The 23,426-nt window shown below is 36.3% G+C and overlaps 1 protein-coding gene across 2 annotated transcripts in view; it reads right to left on the reverse strand.

The window, feature by feature from the left end:
• Positions 1 to 23,426, reverse strand: part of Faf1 (Fas associated factor 1) — a 304,225-nt gene that overhangs the window by 75,180 nt on the left and 205,619 nt on the right. For both annotated transcript variants that reach the window (XM_040756971.1, XM_040756970.1), the window contains exon 13: positions 19,599 to 19,753. In XM_040756971.1, coding sequence (XP_040612905.1) covers positions 19,599 to 19,753 — 155 coding nt within the window. The remainder of the gene's footprint in view (positions 1 to 19,598; positions 19,754 to 23,426) is intronic.

Raw genomic sequence — 23,426 nt, forward strand, 5'->3', positions numbered from 1 at the left:
ACTTTGAGGTCATACCCAATCTCACCAACACATAAATAGTTCTTCTTTCCTTGCCTTTTCCCTCTAACAAGAAAATATAGTGAAACTCCTTTAACTTGAAGTGTGATTTGTCAAGCACACCAAAACCAGGCCAGCCAAAGAGTTATGCTTCTGACTACTATGTCATTCCTGTCTGTCTGCCTCCCTCCCATCCTATTATCCAGCTCTCTCTGGAGCTCCTTTTGGAAGTGTTCTTCAGCACTGCTGGGATAACCCCCTGCCCTTTCAGGTGGCTTTGAGTTTTGTAGTCTTAAGTCTTTGGTCCACACTGACTTAGGTAAATAAGTACAAAGCAGAGCTGCAGAGACTCAGTGTCCCAGGAATCATCCAGGGAGTTTCTTTAAAAGGCAACTTTCCCTAGAGATTCTGACTTGATAGAACTGGGATGAGGCACAGGGAACAGCCTCTTTAATACAAGTTTCATCCCAGGTAATGCTCACTTTTGAATCATTTTTCAAGAAACCAGAACGTTTTCCTTTAAGGCTTTTGGTTGTCTCTGAAGGCAGTTCTTAAAGAAGACATTCCAGAAATGTCTTGGATAATGCAGCTTCACTGAACCACATCTTATTTCCTTAGGTTTCCACTCTGAAATCATTACTTTCTATGACATTTTCATTATTTTTTCATCAGTTGAAGGACATCTAGATTGTTTCCATTTCCTAGCTATTATGAAGAGAGAACCAATGAACATGGCTGAATAAGGATCTGTGTAGTAAGATACCGAGTCTTCTGGGCATATGCCAATAAGTGGACAGCTAGGTCTCACAGTAGATCTACTTTTAGCTTTTAGAGAATTCTCACACTGATTTCCACAGTAGCCACATTGGTTTACAAAACCACCAAAAGCAAATCAGGATTCCTCTTTCCTGGAATCCTCACTAGCATTTGTTGTCACTTGTTTTCTTGGTTTTAGTCATTCTGACTGAGGCAAAATGAAATCTCAAAATAGCTTTAATTTGTATTCCTAATTGCTAAGGATATTGATCACAGCTCTGAATTTTTAGACTTGACTAAATAACTTGAAGCAATCACAGAAGCCAGAAAGGTAGAAAAGGATGATGAAGGAATAGGGAGGGGAGGAAGAAAGGGAGAGGGAGGGAAGGACAGAGAGAGAGGGGGGGGAGAGAGAGAAGAAGAGAGAGAGAGAGAGGAGGGAGAAAACCTCCACTAGTGAAGGGAGGAGGGATTTCAATAGAGAGGGAGAGGGAAGAAGGAAATAACACTAAGGATACTAAGAAATGCCATAGAGAAACATTATTTTATGAGCATACTTAAAAACACACATGCAAATAGTTTCCATGGAGTTATGACACACAGGGTGATTAGTCCTCCCCAAGTACAACAGATTCTCTAACAAAACCCCTGATGTCAGACATGGGAAAGCTCCCTTTGAGGTATTGGTTTGGGGATTCCAACAAATTCCAGGCAATAGAATCTACTACCATTCACTTTGGTTGCCTGCAAAAAACTGACCCTACTCCTGAAGACACCACACACTTCAGCCACAGGACGTGGAGTAATCAAGCTGGAATCAAGCTGGAAGCCACCTAGAAGACCAATTCCCATACTATCCAAAGGTGCTATGCAAGCTGCCAATGGAGGAGAGCAATCAACAGTCCTAAAATAGTTCATAGTTGTAAAACCTATACATTCTGACAATGACAGGTCTGGTAGGATGTAGTGAGATATCTATTCCACCTACACCCACGCCCATTTGGAGTGGTCAGAGGTACAGATGTGATGGAGGGCAGGACCCCAGTGCTCTCTTGCTTCCAGTGGGGTCATGAAGAACAGCTTGGGTGGATCTTTGGAGCTGGAACCTGTGGTGGTCACCCACCTCTTGTGTAAGTGCATTTTCCCTGAATAAATTTCACTTACCCTGTACTGAGTCTTGATTCCCATGCAATAGCAGGATATTCCCAATAATTACAAGTGTCACACTATTACCTTGGAGGCTACAAACAACTGTCTGATTGGATCTAAAGTCATTCCACAGGAGAGATTTCATGCCTAGTACTATAATCCTAGCTAGACACCTGTGTCGAGCTACCTTAGATGACAACCCACTACTGCCATTCTCTTAAATGAATATAATTCCTAAATGCATCCTAAATACTTGATATTCACAGATAAGTGCAGCTCTCACCTCTATCCAAGAACCTTCTTTTGTAAAAGACAGAGACTATTACAGAAATCTACAACTGGTTAAAAGGAAGAGAATTGGGAGCCTAGCCCCAATAGGTACATCTATAATGCAACAACTAAATTTAAGGATGAGGTAGCATATGGAAGAGGAGTAGGAAAGACTGTAAGAGTCACAAACTTGCTGCTAGTGTCTTCAAGACATGTCAGAGATTCTGCACTCATGAAATAACAATATGGTTGCTGACACAAGACCTGCAAGATAATACTAGACAATACCAACCAACTTGGACAAATATACAAGGCCTTTCCCCAGATGAATAGCTACAGAGAAACAGTGACTGCAGAAAGAATTGTCTTCTCCAGAGACAAGTAACCTGACACACTATCCCATCTCAAATACTCAGTAGTGAATACATGTACATAATAAAAGTAATAGTAAATGGGCTAAGGAGGTGGGTTTTGTGTGTGTGTGCGTGTGCACGTGTGTGTATTGTGTAAGTAAAACAAAACTAACTGCAGAAACAGGACATGAACTTGAGAAGAAGTGGAAAGGAGGAAATGGGAGGAATTGGAGGGAGGAAGGACTGAAAACTATGTACTTATGCAAGAAATTTTGAAGAAAATGTAATTGCAGTTCACAAGTAGATAAGTATGGCTAGACTAAAACAAAGCATAAAGACAAGACAGATGGCTGTGATTATATGGCAAAAACTATGGCAAAAGTCAAGAAATAAATGAAAAAGGCCTCTGATTTTCAAACCACATTACAAGGCTTAATATACAAAGAACGTTTACAAACTATTAACTAAAACATAAGCCTACAGAAGCAGCTACGTCTAAGACATATGTGATACTGCTCAAATTAACTCATAATGAGCTAAATTCTATTTATTCTTAATTTTAAAAAATTTATTTATTATTTTATGCATATCAGTGTTTACTTAAGTGTACGTCTGTGCACCATGTGTGTGCCTGTTGCCCACAGAGGTCAGAAGAGGGTGTTGGATCTCCTGGGATTAGAGTTACAGAAGGTTATAAGTCACTATGTGGATGGTGGAAATTGAAATCGCAACAAGTGCTCTTACCACTGAGACAACTTTCTAGCCCTGAGCTAAATCTCATTTAAAGCACCATTTTGCTTTTTCTCCCCCCCAGCTGTTAGATTAGTAAAGATTAAGGAAACAGCCATGTCTACACACAGGCAATAGGAGTGGAATTGGTACCAAGCAATTCGGCAGTATATATTAAAATTATATGTGCATACATAACCTCAAATTATGACTTTCACACATGGGCCTTTAGTTAATAGATATGTTTGCATGGAATATTACCATTGTACATAATTAACACTGCAGGTTGATAATGGCATAACACTGATTATCACTCAAATTTTACCATGGTAATATGCTGACATTTGAGATAGCTAAATAATATTCCACTGAATAGATGTATGTCTGAGATAGTCACATATTCTCACTTTTAATCACAACAAAAGCACACAATAAATATTCCAAGTTTTTACTTAAATAATATTCCACTGAACAGATGTATGTCTGAGATAGTTACATATTCTCACTTTTAATCACGACAAAATAAATATTCCAAGTATTTACTTAAGAAAAAGTCTATGAAGCAGGCATACTGGGCAAGAGGGTGCAAATATTTAATGATTATTGATACATATTATGAAATTGTTTTCTAAATGTCATTTTAGACATATAGGCAGACTACACGCAATTTTAAGAAACAGGATGTGATTTGGGGAGGACTGAATTGAAGAAAAAAAAAGCATTTCTTATTTGTTTGAAGCTTAAACTTTCTGTTAAGTTGTGTCAATAAATAACTATACAGAATTTAAAAATAAAACATGCACCAGGACGTGGGGGCACACACCTTTCATCCTACTACTCTGGAGGCAGAGGCAGGCAGAGCTCTGTGAATTCGAGACCAGCCTGTTTTACACAGTGAGTTCTAGGATAGGCTCCAAAGAAACCTTGTCTTGAAAAACCAAAAAACAAACAACATGCACGCACACACAAATCCTACGTAATTTTTTGTTGTTGTTTGGTGGTGTTGCAGAATGAATACAGACATCCCACATGCTGGGAAATTGTAATACCCCCACTCCTTTACCCCTAAACTGCAACTTTCAGTCTCTTTGTTTTTATAACCCACAACTTGGAAAAAGGTTTTGAGACCTTAACAGTTTAATAACTGGGGAGTAGATAAGCAATAGAGGACTAACTTGTAATTGTTTTTGGAGGGAAACAATAATTGTTAAAGTCAGTAACCAGTTTTTTCTTATAATTTTAGGTGGAGCATTCCTAATCTAAAAACTCAAAACCTATGGTATTGGTAACTCAAAAAGTTCCAGATTTTTGACTGTTTTGAATTTTTAGATAACTCAGTTGGTCTACACAAACATACCTAAATATAAAAGTATTGTGAAATCACCCCATCCCCCCACCCCGTCCCCCGACATTTGGAGTAAGTACTGCTTATCTAAACTGGGACTTAACAGTACTCAGAAGACAGAGGAAAGCAGATGTCTAAGTTCCAGGCCAGCCTGATATACAAAGTGAGTCACAGGACAGCCAAGGCTACACAGAGAAACCCTGTCTCACCCCCCTCTCCCGCCCCCCCAAAAAAGAAAGAAAAGAGTACAGCTTAAGAGAAGATTAAGTTTTCTCAAGTGTAGATCACAGAATTTTAGTTGAAAGGAGTAAGAGAATAATTCAATCTCTTCTCCAGCAATGTAGAGAAGACTTCTTTACCAGGGGTTATAGATAGAAGAGAGCGGGTCAACACTGCATTCTACACAACATTTCTTCTTTGTTTTGTTCTTCAGTAGTCAATAAACAGACAGGCCTACCGCACATATGACAAGATAATGAGTTTTATCTTAAGGACAATGAGAATATTTTGGCTTTGATTAATCAAAGTCTCCAAACAATAGGTCTATGGCTGGGGCTTATATTTAATAGTTTAGGTTATGTGCTAGGGGGGAAATACGGAGAATGAGAGTTTAAAATTTACAGTGTAAGGTGGAGTTCCCAGACACTTAAACAGGAAATGAATCTACTCTTACCTACCTCTGTACATGATACCTAACAGTTAACACATTTAGTGAGTAGATGGGCCAAGTTATCCTTCAGTAACTATGACAAATTTGGAAATACAGCCCTCTTTTTCTTTGTTGTCTAACTACTTCTGAAATCTGTTTAATTTAAAAACAGTATAAATTATGATGGTCTTTAGGATTCCCCTGAGTTTCTACCTTTACTAGGACAATCAAAATAAGTAGGTATTGACTGACAAGTTTGTGATTCTAAACTTGCTTTTCTGATATTTAAAAGCAAACTATAGTTTTTATAAACTTAAATTAAAAAAAATCATCCACTGACTTATGACAGCTGCAAAATACCCAAACATCAACATATTCTATTGAATGTAGCATAGTCTTGTGGAAAGTCCAAAGGCACCGAAGACAGATAAGTCTGACATTGCCATTTATTAGTTGTTTCTTTGAACAACTTTATGTGAGCCTCTGCTTTCTTATACATATAATGAAGACAATTAACACATAATTACAGAATTAGCCTGTAGATTAGCAATGCTACTTTCCCACTTTCCTTTATGTGCTTCAGGTTCAAAACAAACTTCCCTTCTTCACCAATTAAAGATACACTTCCTACATTAAGTTTCCTACTGTATAACTTCCAGACATAAGACAATGCCTTCCTGTGAGGGAGACAATTGAAATATGTACCTATATCTCCCATGTTAGCATGTTCCTTAACTTTTTTCAACTGCCAGATTTGGAGATGTTATGATTTTATTATATAAAACATTTCAGCATTCTTTATTCCAGGGGCTGGGTAGTTTCCCTGAGAATCCTGAAACTCATACAAAATTTCTTATTTGAAAAGCAGTATCACTCTTAATGGATAGAAATGTAAGAAAGCTAAGACTCCACACACAGGAAGAAAAGTCTTTAAAATATAAAAGATGAACACAGCAAAGTATTAGCACTTCTTCAGTCAATCATCAAAGCTTCCAACCAATAATCAGCTGTAACCCAGCAGTTTGTAAGGGTTCATGTCACTTGAGACAGCTGATACTTGACAAGAGTGGACAAATAGGACAATAGTGCAGAACTTCAGTATGGTATACATCTGCCATGCTTTGTATCATCAAAAAACACTATTTAGAGACTGTATCACCTAAGCTCCCCAAAGAATTACCATACTGGAAAAAAGAATTAATTAAAAACCCTCTATTTTCTACAGGGGTTTAATATTTTAAAATTTCATTTAAAATAACTGGTCTTTCACAAAACAACAGTAGAGAATAGCCATCTATTACAATTCTTTACAAATTTCATATAGAATTATAGAATTAAAGTTACACTTGAATTTAATGTCAGGAAATATGGAGAGACATTGCTAGGATTCCATATACAAGACAATAATTATAACAGTAAAACATGTGATGAATGGTTACACAAGTCTAAGAACTTTTTCCCCATTCATTGCTAGAATTATTGAGCAGAATTTGGTATTGTTATAGAAAAGTTAAGTGAACCTCGGTGTTTATAAATGTTCATCTATTTACCATTGTTAGCTGGCTTTCGTCTGATTTATTTTCTTTAACACTGTATTTAATATAACAGCTACATTCATTTTTTTAAAGCAGAAAAACTATAAATAACAAATTAAAAAAGACTGAGAAAATAAGGGGGTGAGAATGTCTTTCCAAAGTAAGCTTAGCAACTTGGCACAAAGTGAATGTCTATTAATAAGAATTTTGGGGGGGATGAAAAAATGAACAGAACAAGTAGGATAGTAAAGTAAGGAATAATACAGAAATAACTATAATCTGAAGAAAGGTGTGCAAATAGCTTGATTAAAAAAAGAAATTAAGACCAGCAAATTCACTCTAAGTTCCCTGCAAACTCTAGAACAGAAGCCTATAAGAATTGTGTATGAATGCTGGTAGACTGCAAAGACCATGAGCATGCTAAGTTTAGACAAGCTGGAACTCAGAAGGGCAAATGAGATGCTTTAGGGGATCGTTTAGGTTAAGATTCAGAAACACAGGTTAAGCTGAGTAAGTTCATCTGTCACTGGGGAAGTGGTCTCAAACACCAAACTACTTGCTTTTGTCCTCTGAACATTTTCATCTATCTGAGACAAAAACCAAATACATATGTATAATCAAATGCACTAAGCACCATATACCAAGCATTTAAAATTATTTATTTTGGGGTGCATGTGATGTGGAGTCAGTTCTCTACTTCCACTATTTGTACCCCAGAACAGGCATGCCGTGGACTGAGCCATCTCATTGGTCTAAGGCATTTAAAAATTACTTGAAGTTCATTTTAATTTTAAAAAGTTTCATACTGAGCATAAATCTACTCCTACCCTCATGTTCCTCCTCCTTGCCCCCACTTCCTGTTACCTCCCTTTGTTCTCAAGTTTCACTTCTATTACCATATTATATGATACACAATTTTTATATATGTATATTAAACCTAGGAATCAAAATGAGAAAAAACATGGGTCTTTGTCTTTCTGAGAGCAGCTTATCTCAGTTAAATAATTACCTCTAGTTGCATCCAATTTCTTGCAAGCAACATACTGTTCTTTTTAAGGCGGAAAAAACTTCCACTGTATGTACAATGCCATATTTTCTTTATGCATTCCTTTGATGTTAGACACTGAGGTTGGTTACTCTGCTATGGTGAAAAGTGCTGCCAAGAAAATGATGTGATAGTATCCCTATGATGCGCTGACTTGGAGTCTGCTGATAAAAAGCCAAGGGCAGTAGAAATGGGTCATATGGTGGAAATGTATTCAGATTTCTGAAACTCCACACTCATGTTGATAGTGCCTAGGCTAGTTTGTATTTCCAGCAACAGTGGAGAAGGTTTTGCTTTTGTCCACAGCATGGTCAGCGTTTTCTCTTGTTTTCAAAATTACTGTCATTCTGAATTAAATAGGATGAAATCTCAATGTACTTTCAAATTCCATTTCTCTGTTGAGTAGTAAAGTTAAACATTTTTTCCTATTATATTTCCTACCTTCCTTCCTATGTGTGTATGTGTGCGTGTGTGTATGCACGTATGCATGAGTGTGTGAGGGGCATGCCACGGTGTGTTGATTGCTGACTGAATGACTTTCTGGAGTTGTTTTTCCAAACCTATGCCATATCAGGGTTCTTAGCTGCTTAGTGTGTGAGGTAATAGAGACTGTTTTCAGGTGCTCAGCGTATGATCATCTGTGGAGGTCAGAGGGCCCACTGGAGTCAGCTCTTTCCTTCTACCTTTACATGTGTTCTAGGGTCCAAACTCAGAGCAGCAGGCTTGTGTTGCAAGTATCCTTTACCTGCTGAGTCATCCCATGGGCCCTCATATGTTTACTGGCCATTTCTATGCCATTTTTTTGGATAACTGTTTATCGTTCCACTTATTGACCGATTTGCTTAATTATGTGCTGTTTAGTGCTCTCTGTTCTTTGTGTAGTATAGCTATCAATCCTTTGGCAGATGTGAAGATGGCAAAAATTTTCTTCTATAAGTTGTCTCTTGACTAGACTGATGTTTCCTTTTCTATATAGTAGTTTCTACATTTTATGAGGTTCTATGTGTGTTGACTATTAGTTTTATTTCCTGAGCTACCTGAGTCTCATTGAGAGTCCTCGTCCATGTCTCTATTTTGAAGTGTCTTACCTCTAAGTTTCAGAGTTTCATGGTTTACATTAAGGTCTTTTTGTTCAGGGTCTAGTTTCATTCTTCTACATGCAGATAACCAGTTTCCCACATCATTTGTGGAAGGGGAGATCTTTTCTTTAGTAATCTTGGTATCCTTGTCAAAAATCAGGTGGCTGTTTGATTAGTTAAATTTTATTACTATTTTATTACTGTTGCATGTGCATGTGCTTGCATGGTGTTGGTGGGTATGTGTAGTATACCCATATTTGGGGATCATCGAATAAGTTTGTAGGGTTGATTCATTCCTACTTTTATGTAGATTGTGAGAACTGAACTTCTGATCCCAGGTTTGCATATCAGAAGCCCTTACCCACTCCACCATCTCATAGGACCAGCTATGTGGGCTTGTATCTGTCTTCTATTATACTCAATTAATTTGTATGCCATTTTTGTTACTATTATGCCAAAATTTTAAAATCTATCTTTTCATTTAATTCTAATAACAATTCTGAGGTATGTGGCTTAATTTCCAGTTTGCAAAATGGAAAGCGCATCATAATAAAGGTTTACACAAGTTGTTCAAGATCTTTATAGTTACCTTATAGCATAGTTAGAATTTGAATTTTGGTCAGATTAAATTTAAAACTCATCCATAGTCTCAATCATCCTATACTTTTAGAACATCCAATAAATAATACTAAGCCTTACAACAAGAAAAAAGTGAAAAAAATTGATACTCTAGTGGAAGAGCTAGAGAACAAATGTCAAAATGTCCGTAAGTAATGAGGGTGCTATGAAAGAGGATGCTGCCAGGAAGGTCTTTTCTGATAGTTTTATGAGACCTTTCTGAAGAAGGAACATTTAAAATGACATAGCAAGGACAGAAAACCAGGATTATTTGTCTTTTTGATGGCTTCTGTTTTCTTAAGTAACTGGGAGGGGGAGTGGAACGCAGTGTAATATGTTTAGAGAATGAAGAGTATGAATACATATCTCACCGAGGTCAAAGAAATCTTGGTGTGCAGAAAGTATAGATAAAAAAAGGCTACTTTAGATCAGCTGTGGTGGTGCACACCATAGACCTCAGCACTTAGGAGGCAGAGGTAGGTGAACTTCTGGGAGTTGGAACTGAGACCAGACAGTATACATAGCAAGCTCCAGAACAGCGAGGATTACATAGTAACTGCATATAAGCAAAAACAAAAGAACTAGTTTAGTGCTGAGAATATGGCAAGGAAAGGAAAATAATCTATTCAAGATTCCCTAAATAGAGTCAAAGTATATAAAAGCAGTAGGCAGCTTTGGAAAAAGTAAACAATAAAAATCTATCACTTTCCCCCTGGTGTTCTAATGCTAATAATTTCAGAAATATAGGCATGTGTTTGAGGGAAGGACACAAAATTTGTTCCATAAATGAGTTACCAAAACACATTCTAGAGCATTATAACTTTTCCATGGACAAGGGTACTGTTTGGTAAATGAGGGCATTAAAATTGTTAGTCATTAATATTTATCTATGTAGACTGACAAGAAAACACTGTATAAAACATCAGAGAAACCAGTTTCCACATAATTTTATATGGTTAAATTAACATGGTTCTTTTATAAACTCTTGTGGTTGACTTATTACCAGCATTTGTGGAAGAGGGGACGTATACTAATTTAAATAATGTAGAACCTATAATTACTAAAAATTCTCTAGAAACAACTATAAATAAAAACTGATTAATAATGAAACCAGGTGTGGTAGCATATGTATTTAATCTCAGCACTCAGGAGGCAGAGGCAAGTAGATCTCTTTGAGTTCCAAGCTCACCTGGTGATCTATATAGCAAGTTCCTGGCCTTTAAGGGCTACATACTAAGACCCTGTCTTTAAAAAAGAAGAAGAAAAGGAGGAGGAGAAGGAGGAGGAGAAGAAGGAGAAGGAGGAGGAGAAGGAGGCCTCATGGATGTAGCCTCCCTGACATTTCCAGGAGACAAAACTTCATGTTCATGTTCCTCTGGCTTATAATCTTTTGCAACCTCCTTAATGATCCTTGGGCCTTAGGAGCAGGAATGATGCTGTAGATGTAGCAGCTGGGACTCAGCTCCACACAAGACATTTACAATTGGATCAGTTTGTGATGACACCGGTAGACACACGGAAGAGGGAAAACTAGTGGGGCCTCAACCATAGTCAATTATACGCAACTGGGGAATGCTGTGAGTGGGGAAAATGGTCTTCCCCAGGGAAAAGCCCCCCTCAATTGGTTGTTCAATATCAATGGTCAGCCCTGACATCATATACACATAGATAACATAAGCAAGTTATATTTATGTACTTAGGAATGTGTGTCTGTGAAACAATAAAGAAAAAGAGGTCATGAACTAGAGACAGAACAAGGGAAGGTGTGCATGGGAGGGGTTGGAAGGAAGAAAGAGAAGATCATGTAAATAGTAACTTCAAAAGTAAAAAATTATTAAAAATAAATTTAACAACAAAAATAATAATGACAGAAGTTATGAAAAGAATACCTTTTCACCTTCAAGCAAGCAAGAAAGCAAAGAACATGATGGGATATATGTCTAAAATATTTCATTTTATAAATGTCTTTTAGGATTTGTTTCAGTTGGTGATTCATGTTTTGAAATCGACATAAACACTGGGTCAAGTAACTGATCTATACATCCTACAATATCAGATAGTGAGCTACTGGAGGTAAGTATATACAACTACACATAAGTACACTAGAAGGAGTCAGAGAACCTGAAAGATTTAGACACAGATCACAAAGGTGCCAAGGCTTGGTGTTACACTCAAACTTCATGCATGTAAAAGGTGAAGATGCGTTCAATTCTATATATCTAAAACATTCAAAGCACACAGTACTTAAGAGAAAACACAAAATAACTTAGTAATAAGCTGCATGACAAAAAGCAGAATTTGGTACAAAACAAATTTACACTGATATAAGTTTATACTTGCATTTCAATAGTATTGCTTTTGTACTGTTCTTTTCTAGCAAAAAGTCTCATATACACTGCCCACTGACAACTACATGAGTTTATTGCACATTCCCTGAATAACATTAATTAGATAAATATAGAGGACAGATGGACTTTCCTACCACAAATGCTTTTAGTCCAATACAGTCATGTACCATCAGGCAGTTGTAATTGCAGGACTAGGAAGTGGTGTGGGAAGCATTGAAATTGGAATTAAGAACAAATTGTAAACTGGTAACTTTAAATTACTTCAAAGAATATTTTAAAAGACAATAAATTTTTATAGAGTAAAGAATGTATTGCACATGGTTTAGCCATCATCTGCATAGAGACTAGCTTACTCTTAATAGTATGAATGAGGCCATCACCTTTCACCCATTGCCCCTTTCCCTTCCTTTCAGTACTATTAGGAAAGTACTCACAAGTGCACTCCTGGGCAATGCTGAGCAGTAATTATGACTTGCTGACAAAGAGATATGAACAATTACAGAGCCCATTTTGAAACCCTACACTAATAAAGTCATTAGATGCTGCCCTTGCCATGATCCTTCTAAAAGCTTCTGAAGTTACAAGAACACACGGCATTGTTTGCAGGGACAATTGCTGCTGGCAGAACGCAAACCTTGAGTTAAACCATGCTGCAAATTGATCTTGACATTCTGTTAAGACCGCCACTAAAAATCAAAAGCAGAGGAGAAAAGGAGAAAATGAGTGGGCAGGATGTAATCATGGAACAGGAGGGGTTCCTCCTCACCTTCTCTCCTCCCTCTTCACAAAACAAACCAGGGAGAAAATGACAAACTCTCCTGGTGTTTTGGAACCTTTATTTTAAAGCATTAATTAAGCCCTTGACCTGGGATGTTTAGGATGGCAATACACTTCCTTTAAAAGTACTAGAAGTAAATGTTGCGCACAGGCAATAAAACTGTTTAGGGAAAATTATATGGAAGTCCAGCACGGCATCTCTCTGGAAGTCTTAGTACCCAGACCACAACACATTCATCTGTTTTATCAGACAACTCTGCAGAATCCATATTTGTTCCCAGGGTACCAGCTGGAAATTAACACTCCTCTTGTCTTTCACACAGTCCTTGCACCTGGGCTATATTTGTTGGATTAAATGGAAGTATAGAGTTAGAGTAACATCGTTAGTTAGGCTTCAGCCAGGCATGAACCACTGAGGAGCTTGGAATTAAGGATAAGCCACTGTGAATATGACTAATTACTGAGATGGAAAATACAGATGAAGACAACCCGCTGATGATAAGTGCTTTAAGTCAATTAACTCTTGCCAAGATTAAGTAATGTGGAAAACTATCACCTGAGTATTAAGGCTAACAAGTACCTGTCAGCCTAACAGCGGAAGTTTGCATGAACTTGAAATAACAAATCCAAGGGCAGAAGTTCAAAAGCTAATATCTATAGACAATGGAACCATGTCTGTGAACACGTGTATTAATGGTGCATACAAAATTTAACACAATGCTGTATGTGTTACACGCAATCTGTGTAACCTGGGCATTATCAGAAATTCCTAGGTAACTTTTTGTAGTTACTTCTAACACTCTTTAGAAAATACTGTACAATGCCTGATTTAACCCTTTGTGCAAAAACTTACATAAGCAATTTTTTAGTATTCATAGTTGTCAGACTATTTAGTTGGTACTACCCTAGTCACACTCAGTGTCTGATTTTAGATCTGCTATAATGAGATTTTGTATACCAGCATCTACACTTGCATTTTCACTGGTCCTGATGGGAATAAGAGGTGCTCATTAATTGACACAGATTCCTGGTTAATACTGTGCTTTGCCTGTGCCACAGTTGTGATGTGATCTTCCTTAATGAAGCAACTTCAGTCTAGAACCTAAGCAAAATGGATGTCCTTCATGCCAAAGTTCCCATGTACCAAATAGGTATCCAAATAGATTTAACAGAAGCAAGAAAAACTAATGCTTACTGTGCTGGTGGTTTTTTATAGTATTATTTATGGTAATTGGATAATGCTAAAATGATATATTTGGCCCCAGTATATATATCACTATACGGACAGTTCAACACTCTTGTCTCATAGATTTTAACTTTCATTAATGCTACCACCACTACAGGAAGTTCAGTGCAATCTGAGAATGGCCCATTTTGAACACTTGATTGCTTCTGGGATATCAGAGCTTTGGTAAAAGATGAGGAAAAAATTCTGGAACCAGTAGATGAATTCATCTAGACTGGGAGTCAAGCCTTTTGTCAGATGGCCCAGGGGCACATGAGGCACATGAGTACAGTGTATGACATTCTGGGTCCAGTAGAAAACAGTTTTAAGTTGTGGCATTTTTGTTGTTCTTTTTGTTTATTTTGTAAGGGAAAAGAAGACTTTAGTTTTATTATTCCTATTAATGGCTTCAGGGGAAGATGATAAAATTAGAGACACAGCAGCATTTCTAATTTTCTTGCCATTACTCATTATATTTTAACAAGCCTATAAAAATTATTTACTTACTACCAATATAGTACTTACTTTTCAAAAAGGCATTGTGTAAAGCAATGAGATTATAGACACAGCACCCCAGGGGGATGACAACCTATCAGGGAAACACCATACAGCAGAATAAATACTATTAATGTTAGCAAGCCTGGGGATACTATGGGAACATATAGAAAGTGTATTAACACAGACTGAGGCAATGGGAAGAGACAAGACTTCTTGATTGTGACATCTGTTTTAAATTTTAAGTAATCATTCTTCCACAGGCAAGCATTAATTCACTAAGAATATACACTGAACTAAAAAGGACTTTTTATTGTATTAGCTGACTCCATGGTATTTTTCTGTTGTTACACATCTTAAAGAAACAATTGATCTCTGCTCTACTGACTGAACATATGTCAATATTGGTTCAAGTCACCAGTAAAACTTCTTTGGATCCATCTCTCCCAGATGGATGAAGTTAATTTTCAGCCTGCTTCATACCATACAGGTTTACATCAGCTGGTAGCTCCATCTCTATGTCTATAATCATCTCAGTCACTGACCATTCCAAATACCTAAATTATGTTTTATTTTAAATAGTAGCATCCTTTTGTAAATTTGCAAGCCAATAAGTTAGGAATGCTACTAATATGTGTATCTTTAAATAGAATGGATAAAATTTGGAATTTTATTGTATGTTTCTGTGTATGATGTCTTTCAAGTCCTTCTGTGACCTGCTGAGGTATAGCAACTCACAATGAAATTTACTTAAGTGCTTTGCATACATTTTGTTACAAATTATTTATTTTGTCTATTTATCAACTATTTTTGCAGAGTAGTATGATGTATTGTTTAACATTTCATCTTCAGTTTCTCAGCATCAATTCTGGTTCATATTAAACATTAAGTAGGTATTTACTCAGTGAATAAACATGGAGGAATATATATAGATATATTTTCTTAAGTTATTTTTTAGGGGTCAGAGCTATGACCCAGTGGTTAATAGCAAGTGTTGCTTTTACAAAGGAACCAAGTTTGATTCCCAGCACCCAAATGGTGGCTCACAACCATCCCTAACTCTACTTCCAGGTGATCCAACACTCTCTTGACTTTCATGACCACCAGGCACACTGTTGCTGCAGAAATTTGTTGGGAAAATATCCAAGTACATAAAGTAAATTTAATAAGAGATTTTTTCAGATGTGACTAGAACTTATTTATAGAATTTACTTGTTTAGTATTAGCTGACCCTTTTTTAATTCTTTCATTTTTTTGGTATATGTTATATTTCTATCAGGAATACTGGTCATATGGACAGTTAGGAAATTATAACCTCTGGCACCTCTGAAAATGACCAAGGGCTTTTCTGCTCATTTCTGTTTTAAAAATCCAGTTAGACTATAGTCAATGATACTAGACTTTTCTAACTAAGAAAGCACATTAAGAGTCTCTGAAATTATAAGCAATAGTGCTAGGCTTAATTGCTAAATATTACTGAATTTCTTTCTCTAATTTAAAAACTGCTTTGCTTGTTAATAAAACATGCTTTTCTAGATCACCTTTAATAATGGGGAAGGTAAATACTAATCAATGCTACTAAAGTTTGCTATTTCAGTTTAAATTTGGAATGTTCCAGAATCAATATAGAATTTATTACAATTCACTTTATATTGAAATAGATTGGTCTACCTAGGTACTCAACTTAGGTAGTTATTTGCATCATTTTATACTTGAAAATCCAAATCAACACAAAACATCATGTAGAATGCTTAATAATTCATCTCTTAGCTAGACATGGTGGTGTGTACTTACAATCTCAGCACAAGAAAGGCAAAGGATAGAAATATCGGGAAATGTAATTTATATTAGTAGTGGACTCTTTTCTGTAAAAACCAAAGCAGTCACTTGGCTTTCACTTATCTTCTATATAATCTAACATTCACAGTAAATTGTGACTGAGGACTAGTACTTCTATGGAGCTTAATTATAATATTTAAGTAAGAACGTATTTGATCAGCAAGTTCACTCTCATCTTGAACATAAATATCCAGAGGTGTAACATCAGTTTTAGTTTCAGAAAGCTACCAAGGAAGCATCTAGTTCAAATAGTACACAGACTTAGAATTCTCTACATTCATATGATTTGCCTAAATAGGATAGGTATATATGAAACCAGAAAAACTACTATGAATTTTTCCTCCAGATATTTATTCTACATCTATTATAAAGAAATCACAGTTTAGGGCTGGCCTCAGTTGGTGGCATGCTTGCCAAGTGTGATTGAAGCTCTGGGTTCAACCCCTACCACCACACAGCTTGAACTACTTGAGGTAGAAGGCAGAAAAGCAGGGAAGGGAGACAGATGGACAGGTGGGCAGGTAGATATAAATCTAGAAGGAAACATATACAGGAATCGCACTTCATGGGGAAATTGCTTTGTCTTTGTATATTTTAATGTTCCAATTCAGCTGTCTAGTAATACACAACTGATGCCTTAACCCTTTGAAAATGTTGCCCTTCCCAAATAGTGGTGGCACACACCTTTAATCCCAGTAGTTGGCAGGCAGGGGAAGCAGATCTCTGTGAGTTTGATGCCACCAGCCTGGTCTACAGAGTGAGCTCCAGGTCAGGCCCCAAAACTACACAGAAAACCTGTCTTGAGGAAAAGAGATAATGGTTCTGGAGAGATGTCTCAGAGGTTAAGAGCACTGGCTGCTTATCCAGAGAACCTGGGTTCAACTCCTAGCACCCATGTGGCAGCTCACAACTGTCTGGATCAGACACCTTCACACCAATGCTCATAAGACACAAAAAACAACAAATAAGTAAATAAATACATTTTTAAAATGTAGTCCACTGGTCAATAAATGTTAGTACAAGCAGTATTTAACTGAATTGAGAACGCAAAGTTAGACATTTTGCCAGTCAAAGTTAAAAGAATCTAATGACTGTTGCAATCATTTTTTTCCTTTTAGATAAATGTGGCATAAACAACTTTGGGTAAATGTGATATAAAATATCCAAGAAGGATCATGCAGCAGGAAATCCAATTAAACAATTTTTTAAATGAATCTATGATAGGTAATAAGAAATCCGTGTCAATAAATCAACCTAATTTTCTTACATTTTTATAGATCAAAGGAAATCTACTTTTGCTGTTTTGGAGACATACTATTTTAATGAACTTTAATCTTGTATTTATAAAATATGTATTTTCCAATTTTCCTCAACAATAATGATGGGATTGCTCATCAAAAGTAGTTAAAGCAGTCTACTCACTGCTTTTATATAGAGAAATGGAACACCTAAATTTAAAATTCATTTTAATATGTAATATGAACAGAAATAGCATTTTGAGTAAGCACAATAATTATCTTAAATTCCACAAATTGTTCCATTCTTTTTCATTGCAATGTCCCATGCAATGTTTATTAAGCTGAATTTCCAGATGTTTCTATGTTCAGTCTTTAGTATCATTTCTTACTTTTGTCACAATAACAGACACCACATTTTTTAAAATGTGGATTGAAACTGCCTATCATACTTCATAGTCAGTCCTGCAATTCACTGTGAAATAGTTAAACACAGTCTCTATTTATTTTTTTTAAAGTGTCATAAGGAGTTAATAGGACACAGCTGTACTGGCTCTTTCTAATAAGCAGCTTCTGTCGCTTTGGTCACCACAGGTGTCTCTGTAACCTGCAAACTCTTATTACTAGTGTATCAAAGTTGTGCTACTTAACAGGCTTCTTTAGTAAAACATAACAAAGCAATTACATGGCTGTTGATTGTTAGTCATAAAAAAAAACCCTCAAACACTATTTTTCAAAAGAAACTACACTGCAATTTTTTGTCATTGTAAAATAAAAGGAACTAAAGAATTAAATGGAGGATAGAACAAAATGACAGCAGGTAGCCAGCTGAACTTAGCCACTACAGATGGTTCAGAAATAGTGTTTCCTTCTCCACCGAGCTGTGGATAAAAGAAAAGGAGGAGATTCCTTACTGCCAGTGAATGGCAAAAGATTTAGCCAAGTCTTCAGTCTATGTATTTTGCCTCATGAAAGACCTTCGATGCTGCATTTTTATCTGTTTTTGGCACTGCTTTTCATCACCTTTAACTGAGTGTGAATAATAACCTGATTTAATTTAAACAAATACAGGTGCTAAAGGTTCTTTATTTATGTATAACAGGGAACATTTCCAAGGCAGAACCAAGTCATCCTAGGAATTTTCCTAACCATTTGCTTAAAGAAATGAAGTATTAGGGGGAAATTGCTCCACCACTCTTGTCTCATGATTAAAGGAAGGCCATCTTTTTTTTTTTCAGATTCAGATTACATAAAATTAAGTCTGAATAATGACCAAAACTTCAGGCAGCCATAAAATAAGACAAACCAAATTATTTCTAACTGTTCTACAATCGCTTGTTAAGTAGCCATGACAGGCTTGCTTTGAAGTGAATTTATTTAATCTTCCTCTCTGTTTATAAGTGTGTGATTATGACTGTGTTAACACACCCAAAGCAGCATCATGGAATGTTATGACTACATGTGTAATTAAACATGATGAAAATATATTTCAGAAAGGATTCTGCAAGAGGCAGATTATGAAGAATTACTTATCACAGATATTATGATCAACAAACTAAGTTTTATGTTGACAACTAGAAAAGGCTTTTTTTCCTCCTATGGAGAATATGGATGTCCTGCTGGCTATGTGAAAAAGAATGTGTGCAATAAGGCGATTAGATCAATTAGTATATGCTAGAGTAAAGCTATTACTAACTTCGCTGAAGTAGTCCAGAATGTTCTGCGTTCTTCACTGATGTTATTAAAAAATAAACTTATCACTAGGGTAACTATTAGATTTGCTTTGCTTTTCATGAACATAATAAAAACACAGATATTCTTTAACTAATAACTTACAAAAAACGTACTTGGCATTGCAGATAAAAGACAAAACTACATTTTGTGGTGTTTTTGTTTGTTCAAGGCAGGAAAAATATATTTTTTTGTTTTCATGTTACTTTTTAATTTAAGAAGGGCTTTATAAGTTAAAGCATATTTTTCACATTTGTAATAACTACATGTGTTAGCTATAATAGATTTTATCTAATGAAGTATAAAGGAAAAGAATTTAATGCTGAGATTGTAAAACATTAACAATGTAACAAGAAGTCAAATGCACTTCTTTTTTTTTTTTTAATGGAAACTCAACTTATAACTCGTGAAAAACAGTATTACCTTGCTCTGTTGGCGTCCTTTGTCAGATCCCAAGCCCAGGTTATAAAATTTTGACTCAGATAAGAAACAATGGATTCAGCACAAAGCATTTGTGAGCAGAACACGTTGGTTAGTACACTTTCATCATGGTGGAGGTAGATAGCAAGAAGCTTTCTCTGGAAAAAAGGAGAAAAAAAATCAATTAAAAATCCATGAAAACAAGACTCAGAGAGGCTCAGTGTATGTGAACAGCAAAGACAAAACTAAATGCTACTCCCTAAAAGAGCTCCAGCTCATCAGAGCTCCCAGATCATCTATGAGTATTAATATATTTTATTTCCTTATGCGTTAAAGAGGTTAGGATGATTGCATGTAGTTTCAGATACCATCATTTTGGGTTTCTGTTAACATGTGCAAGCCTAATTTGAGCAAAAATTGCCACAGAACTGCACTTTCTTTAAATGAAATGGGTTTAACATTCTTCACACTTAATATACACTGTATTAACTCTGAACTATTCACTAAGATAGCAAGATCCCTAAAAAGTCTGTTATATTTGAAAAAGTCTAAAATGGACTTTTATTTTAGTTAAACTGATAATTTGAAACTTCTTAACATGTGCCTCTATTAGAGTCCTTATTTAAGAATGTGCAACATTTAATTGCCATTTGAAAAAAAATGACTCTTAAAAGTGTCTTTTGTTATAGTTGGACAGTCAATAAAATACCTGAAACTAAATAGTAAAACTCAACATGACAATTTATAGTATTAGTGAGCTTTAATAGTGATAGCAACAAAAGGACCTATTTGTTCACTAACTTTCAGTGATGCCTTAATAGAACAGCTGAGTTAAGAACAGGCACAGTATCAAGAAAAGGAATGATAACAGTTTACAGCAGTGAATACATACAATAAGGAAGACATTCTCAAGGATATAAACATTTCATGAAATTCTGCCAAAGAAAGATTTCAAAGAAGCTTGGGGATCTTTCTTTTCATATTAAATAATGATATAATGATAATAAATGAAAACTGTTGAAATTTTCAACAAAAGGAAGTGTCTAAACAGAGGGGCTAAGATGAAGAAAGGCTAACAAAGTCTGATGCTTGGACAATACTGATTTAAAACCCAGATTATAAAAATAATACAAAAGTAATCATGAAAATACTTCCTTCAAAACATAATTTTGTACTAGATAAAAGTAACTAAAGATTCCAAAATCATCTATTATCAAAAGAATACAGTTATTTTTGCAACTATTATTTGCACAAAGCTCTAGAATGTATCTGTAAAATACGCATTCATAACCTCATTAGCATATGAAGAAAGCCAAGTTTGGGAATGACTTATCTGAACTTCTAGCTAGTCAGTAAGAAATTCACTTAGGATTGAAACCTAGATTGTCTGATTGCAAGTCTAGTGTTCTTTCTGCTACTAGAGTAGTAGCAGGGAAATTGGGCACACTCTATAATAAAGAGGTATGTAGGGGTACTCATCTAATACAGATGGCAGAATGCCTGTGACGCATGTAACTGGAATAAGGATAGGACTCCTGCCTATAAATGGCTTGGCTGATCCCACCATGATTCTAGGTGTTAATCGTTTATTCTTTCATTCAATAAGCATTTGCCAGACCAAGCAGGAAAAGTAGGCAATTAATGATCAACAGGAAAGATGAAGGGATTCTTCACCTTTGCAAAAGACTACAGATAACAGTAACTGGGCTTCTAGTAAGTTTGTAATCAGACACATTGTTGGAGAGATACTTATCTGGCAAATTCCACTCATCCTTAAAGGCTCAAGGCAAATGTTTCTATGAAACCCTCTTTAATTCCCTTAGTCAGAGTTAAAAGCTTCCTTTTCTGGCTGGCTTCTAGCTCTTCCCATTAGTATTATAAATGTTTACAAGTTTTCCCTATAGACAAAGTCTCTCAAGGGCCAGGACTGGGCCTCTTAGTCTTCTTTGCATCCTTAGACTAGCCAAGGTCCCTGCCTGTTAGATGAAATAAACTCAATACTGATCTTAACCACAGCCCCCCTGGCAAAAGAGACACCAAATGTCAGAGATAAATGCTAAATCTGTTTTTTATTAAGTGAATCAAGAATATTTGGCTTCTGAGAAAGAAAGGTGAACCTGGCTGCACTAGCATTCAGGGCTCTTCTTAGCTTTCTAGCTGAATAGGGAGAGGGATGTCAACCTCTAATTCGTCTTGATCGTATCTCAGCAACTACATTTAATGAGAGTGAGAACAAGAGAGCTGACCACTTTTAAATCAGCAGATTTCTAATCAAACAATAGCAATAGCTAATTCTTTAAAATGCTTATTTCTCTCAAGAAACACTGCAAGGGAACATTTGGACTTTGGGAAAGAGATTAGTGATTTGCATCGCTATCTCACTGATTTAATTTAAATGCTCTCCCAAACCAAATACATATGTGCCCAAGAGGTTACTAAGACACCCAACATGCAGAGTTCCCTATAAGTGCAGCCGATAGTGTTGACTGAAACTAAACTTGGAAATCCAGGGCACAAATGCACAATATCAAGCAATAAAAAAAGCATCTCTTTGGCAATATTTAATTTTAAAAAGAAGAAAGAGGCAGGCAGAGACCAGGCACTGTCTGTTTTGGAGGATCAGGCATTCTGCATTTCAAAGCATGGGTCCCTGCAATATCCAGGTTACTGTGCTAGAATCTCGACTATTATATCGCAGTTGTGAGAGGGAGGGCAAAGATGTGTTTACTCAGTGATTAGGCCCTTAGAATAAGCCTCTAGCTCCTAGAGAGACAGCTCACCACTTATTCATTTGGGCCAATTCACAAAGCCTAGGAAGATTAAACATCCATGCTGAGAAAACAAGCGAATGCAGACGGTGAAAAAGAAATAAAAATTCTTTAAAAACTCTGAGATGACTTCATTATTTTTTCACAAGGAAACTTTAGGAAAGTGTTTAGTTAGAGAAAAACCCACATTGACCTCTCTCTAAACCCTTAATCTTTCCTTTGTGGTGGCACTGCTTTGTGGAGAGCCACTGGCTGGCTGTGCTCCTCTTTTCACTGGAGCTGGGAGAAAAAAGGCTCTGGAGAAACAGTTTTCGATCCAGGAATACAAACCCCTGACACTGTTAAACACACTTAAAAATTCCCACTTTAAGTCTGAAGTGGAATGTGAGAAAAATGATAAAAAGAGTATCCAAAGAGAATCTTCAGGCCAGGGCACTCCCAGAGTATCTTTAAAAGAGGAAGCGGAGTAACCTCAGCTTGCTCCTCTTGCATGGGAAGCTTTCAATGCAAACTTAACCCTGCTACAATGACAGTAAGCAAGCAGAACATACTCTTAATGTGGGACATATAAATCAAATTAAATTATAGGCGAAGATAAATTTCCATGTTCAGACTTCTGATTCTCCTGCTGAGCTCAATTCAGCATCGGTCCAAACAGAGAGTTTAGCAAATCAACCAATTTAGGAGAGTAGAACTGCAAAGCAATCAAAAAACTATGTTTATGAAGAAATGGCATCTGGTACACAGAAAAAAAAAACTAAGAAAATGTTGTGTGCTTCCATTACTATATCCCATTTTTCCCTTAGTCCATTCATAATTTGGTCCAATAACATTTATGGAGTGCCATGTGTTAGAAACTGAGCATATAAAATGCATACCACAACATTCCATTGCCTTACAGAACTGGGGGAGGAGAGGATATATGGGTGAGATAATCATGCAACTGTGTTGCTGTACTAAGCCTTGACTATCAATTTGTGGTCTGTTTTAGTAAGTACAAGGAAGTCTCCAAGGCTTAAAATAGCAGAGCACCTTGGTCTAATCCTAGCTCTGTCTCCTACCA

Source organism: Mesocricetus auratus, unplaced genomic scaffold (genome assembly GCF_017639785.1).
Source record: "Mesocricetus auratus isolate SY011 unplaced genomic scaffold, BCM_Maur_2.0 Super-Scaffold_100014, whole genome shotgun sequence".
Taxonomy (NCBI): domain Eukaryota; kingdom Metazoa; phylum Chordata; class Mammalia; order Rodentia; family Cricetidae; genus Mesocricetus; species Mesocricetus auratus.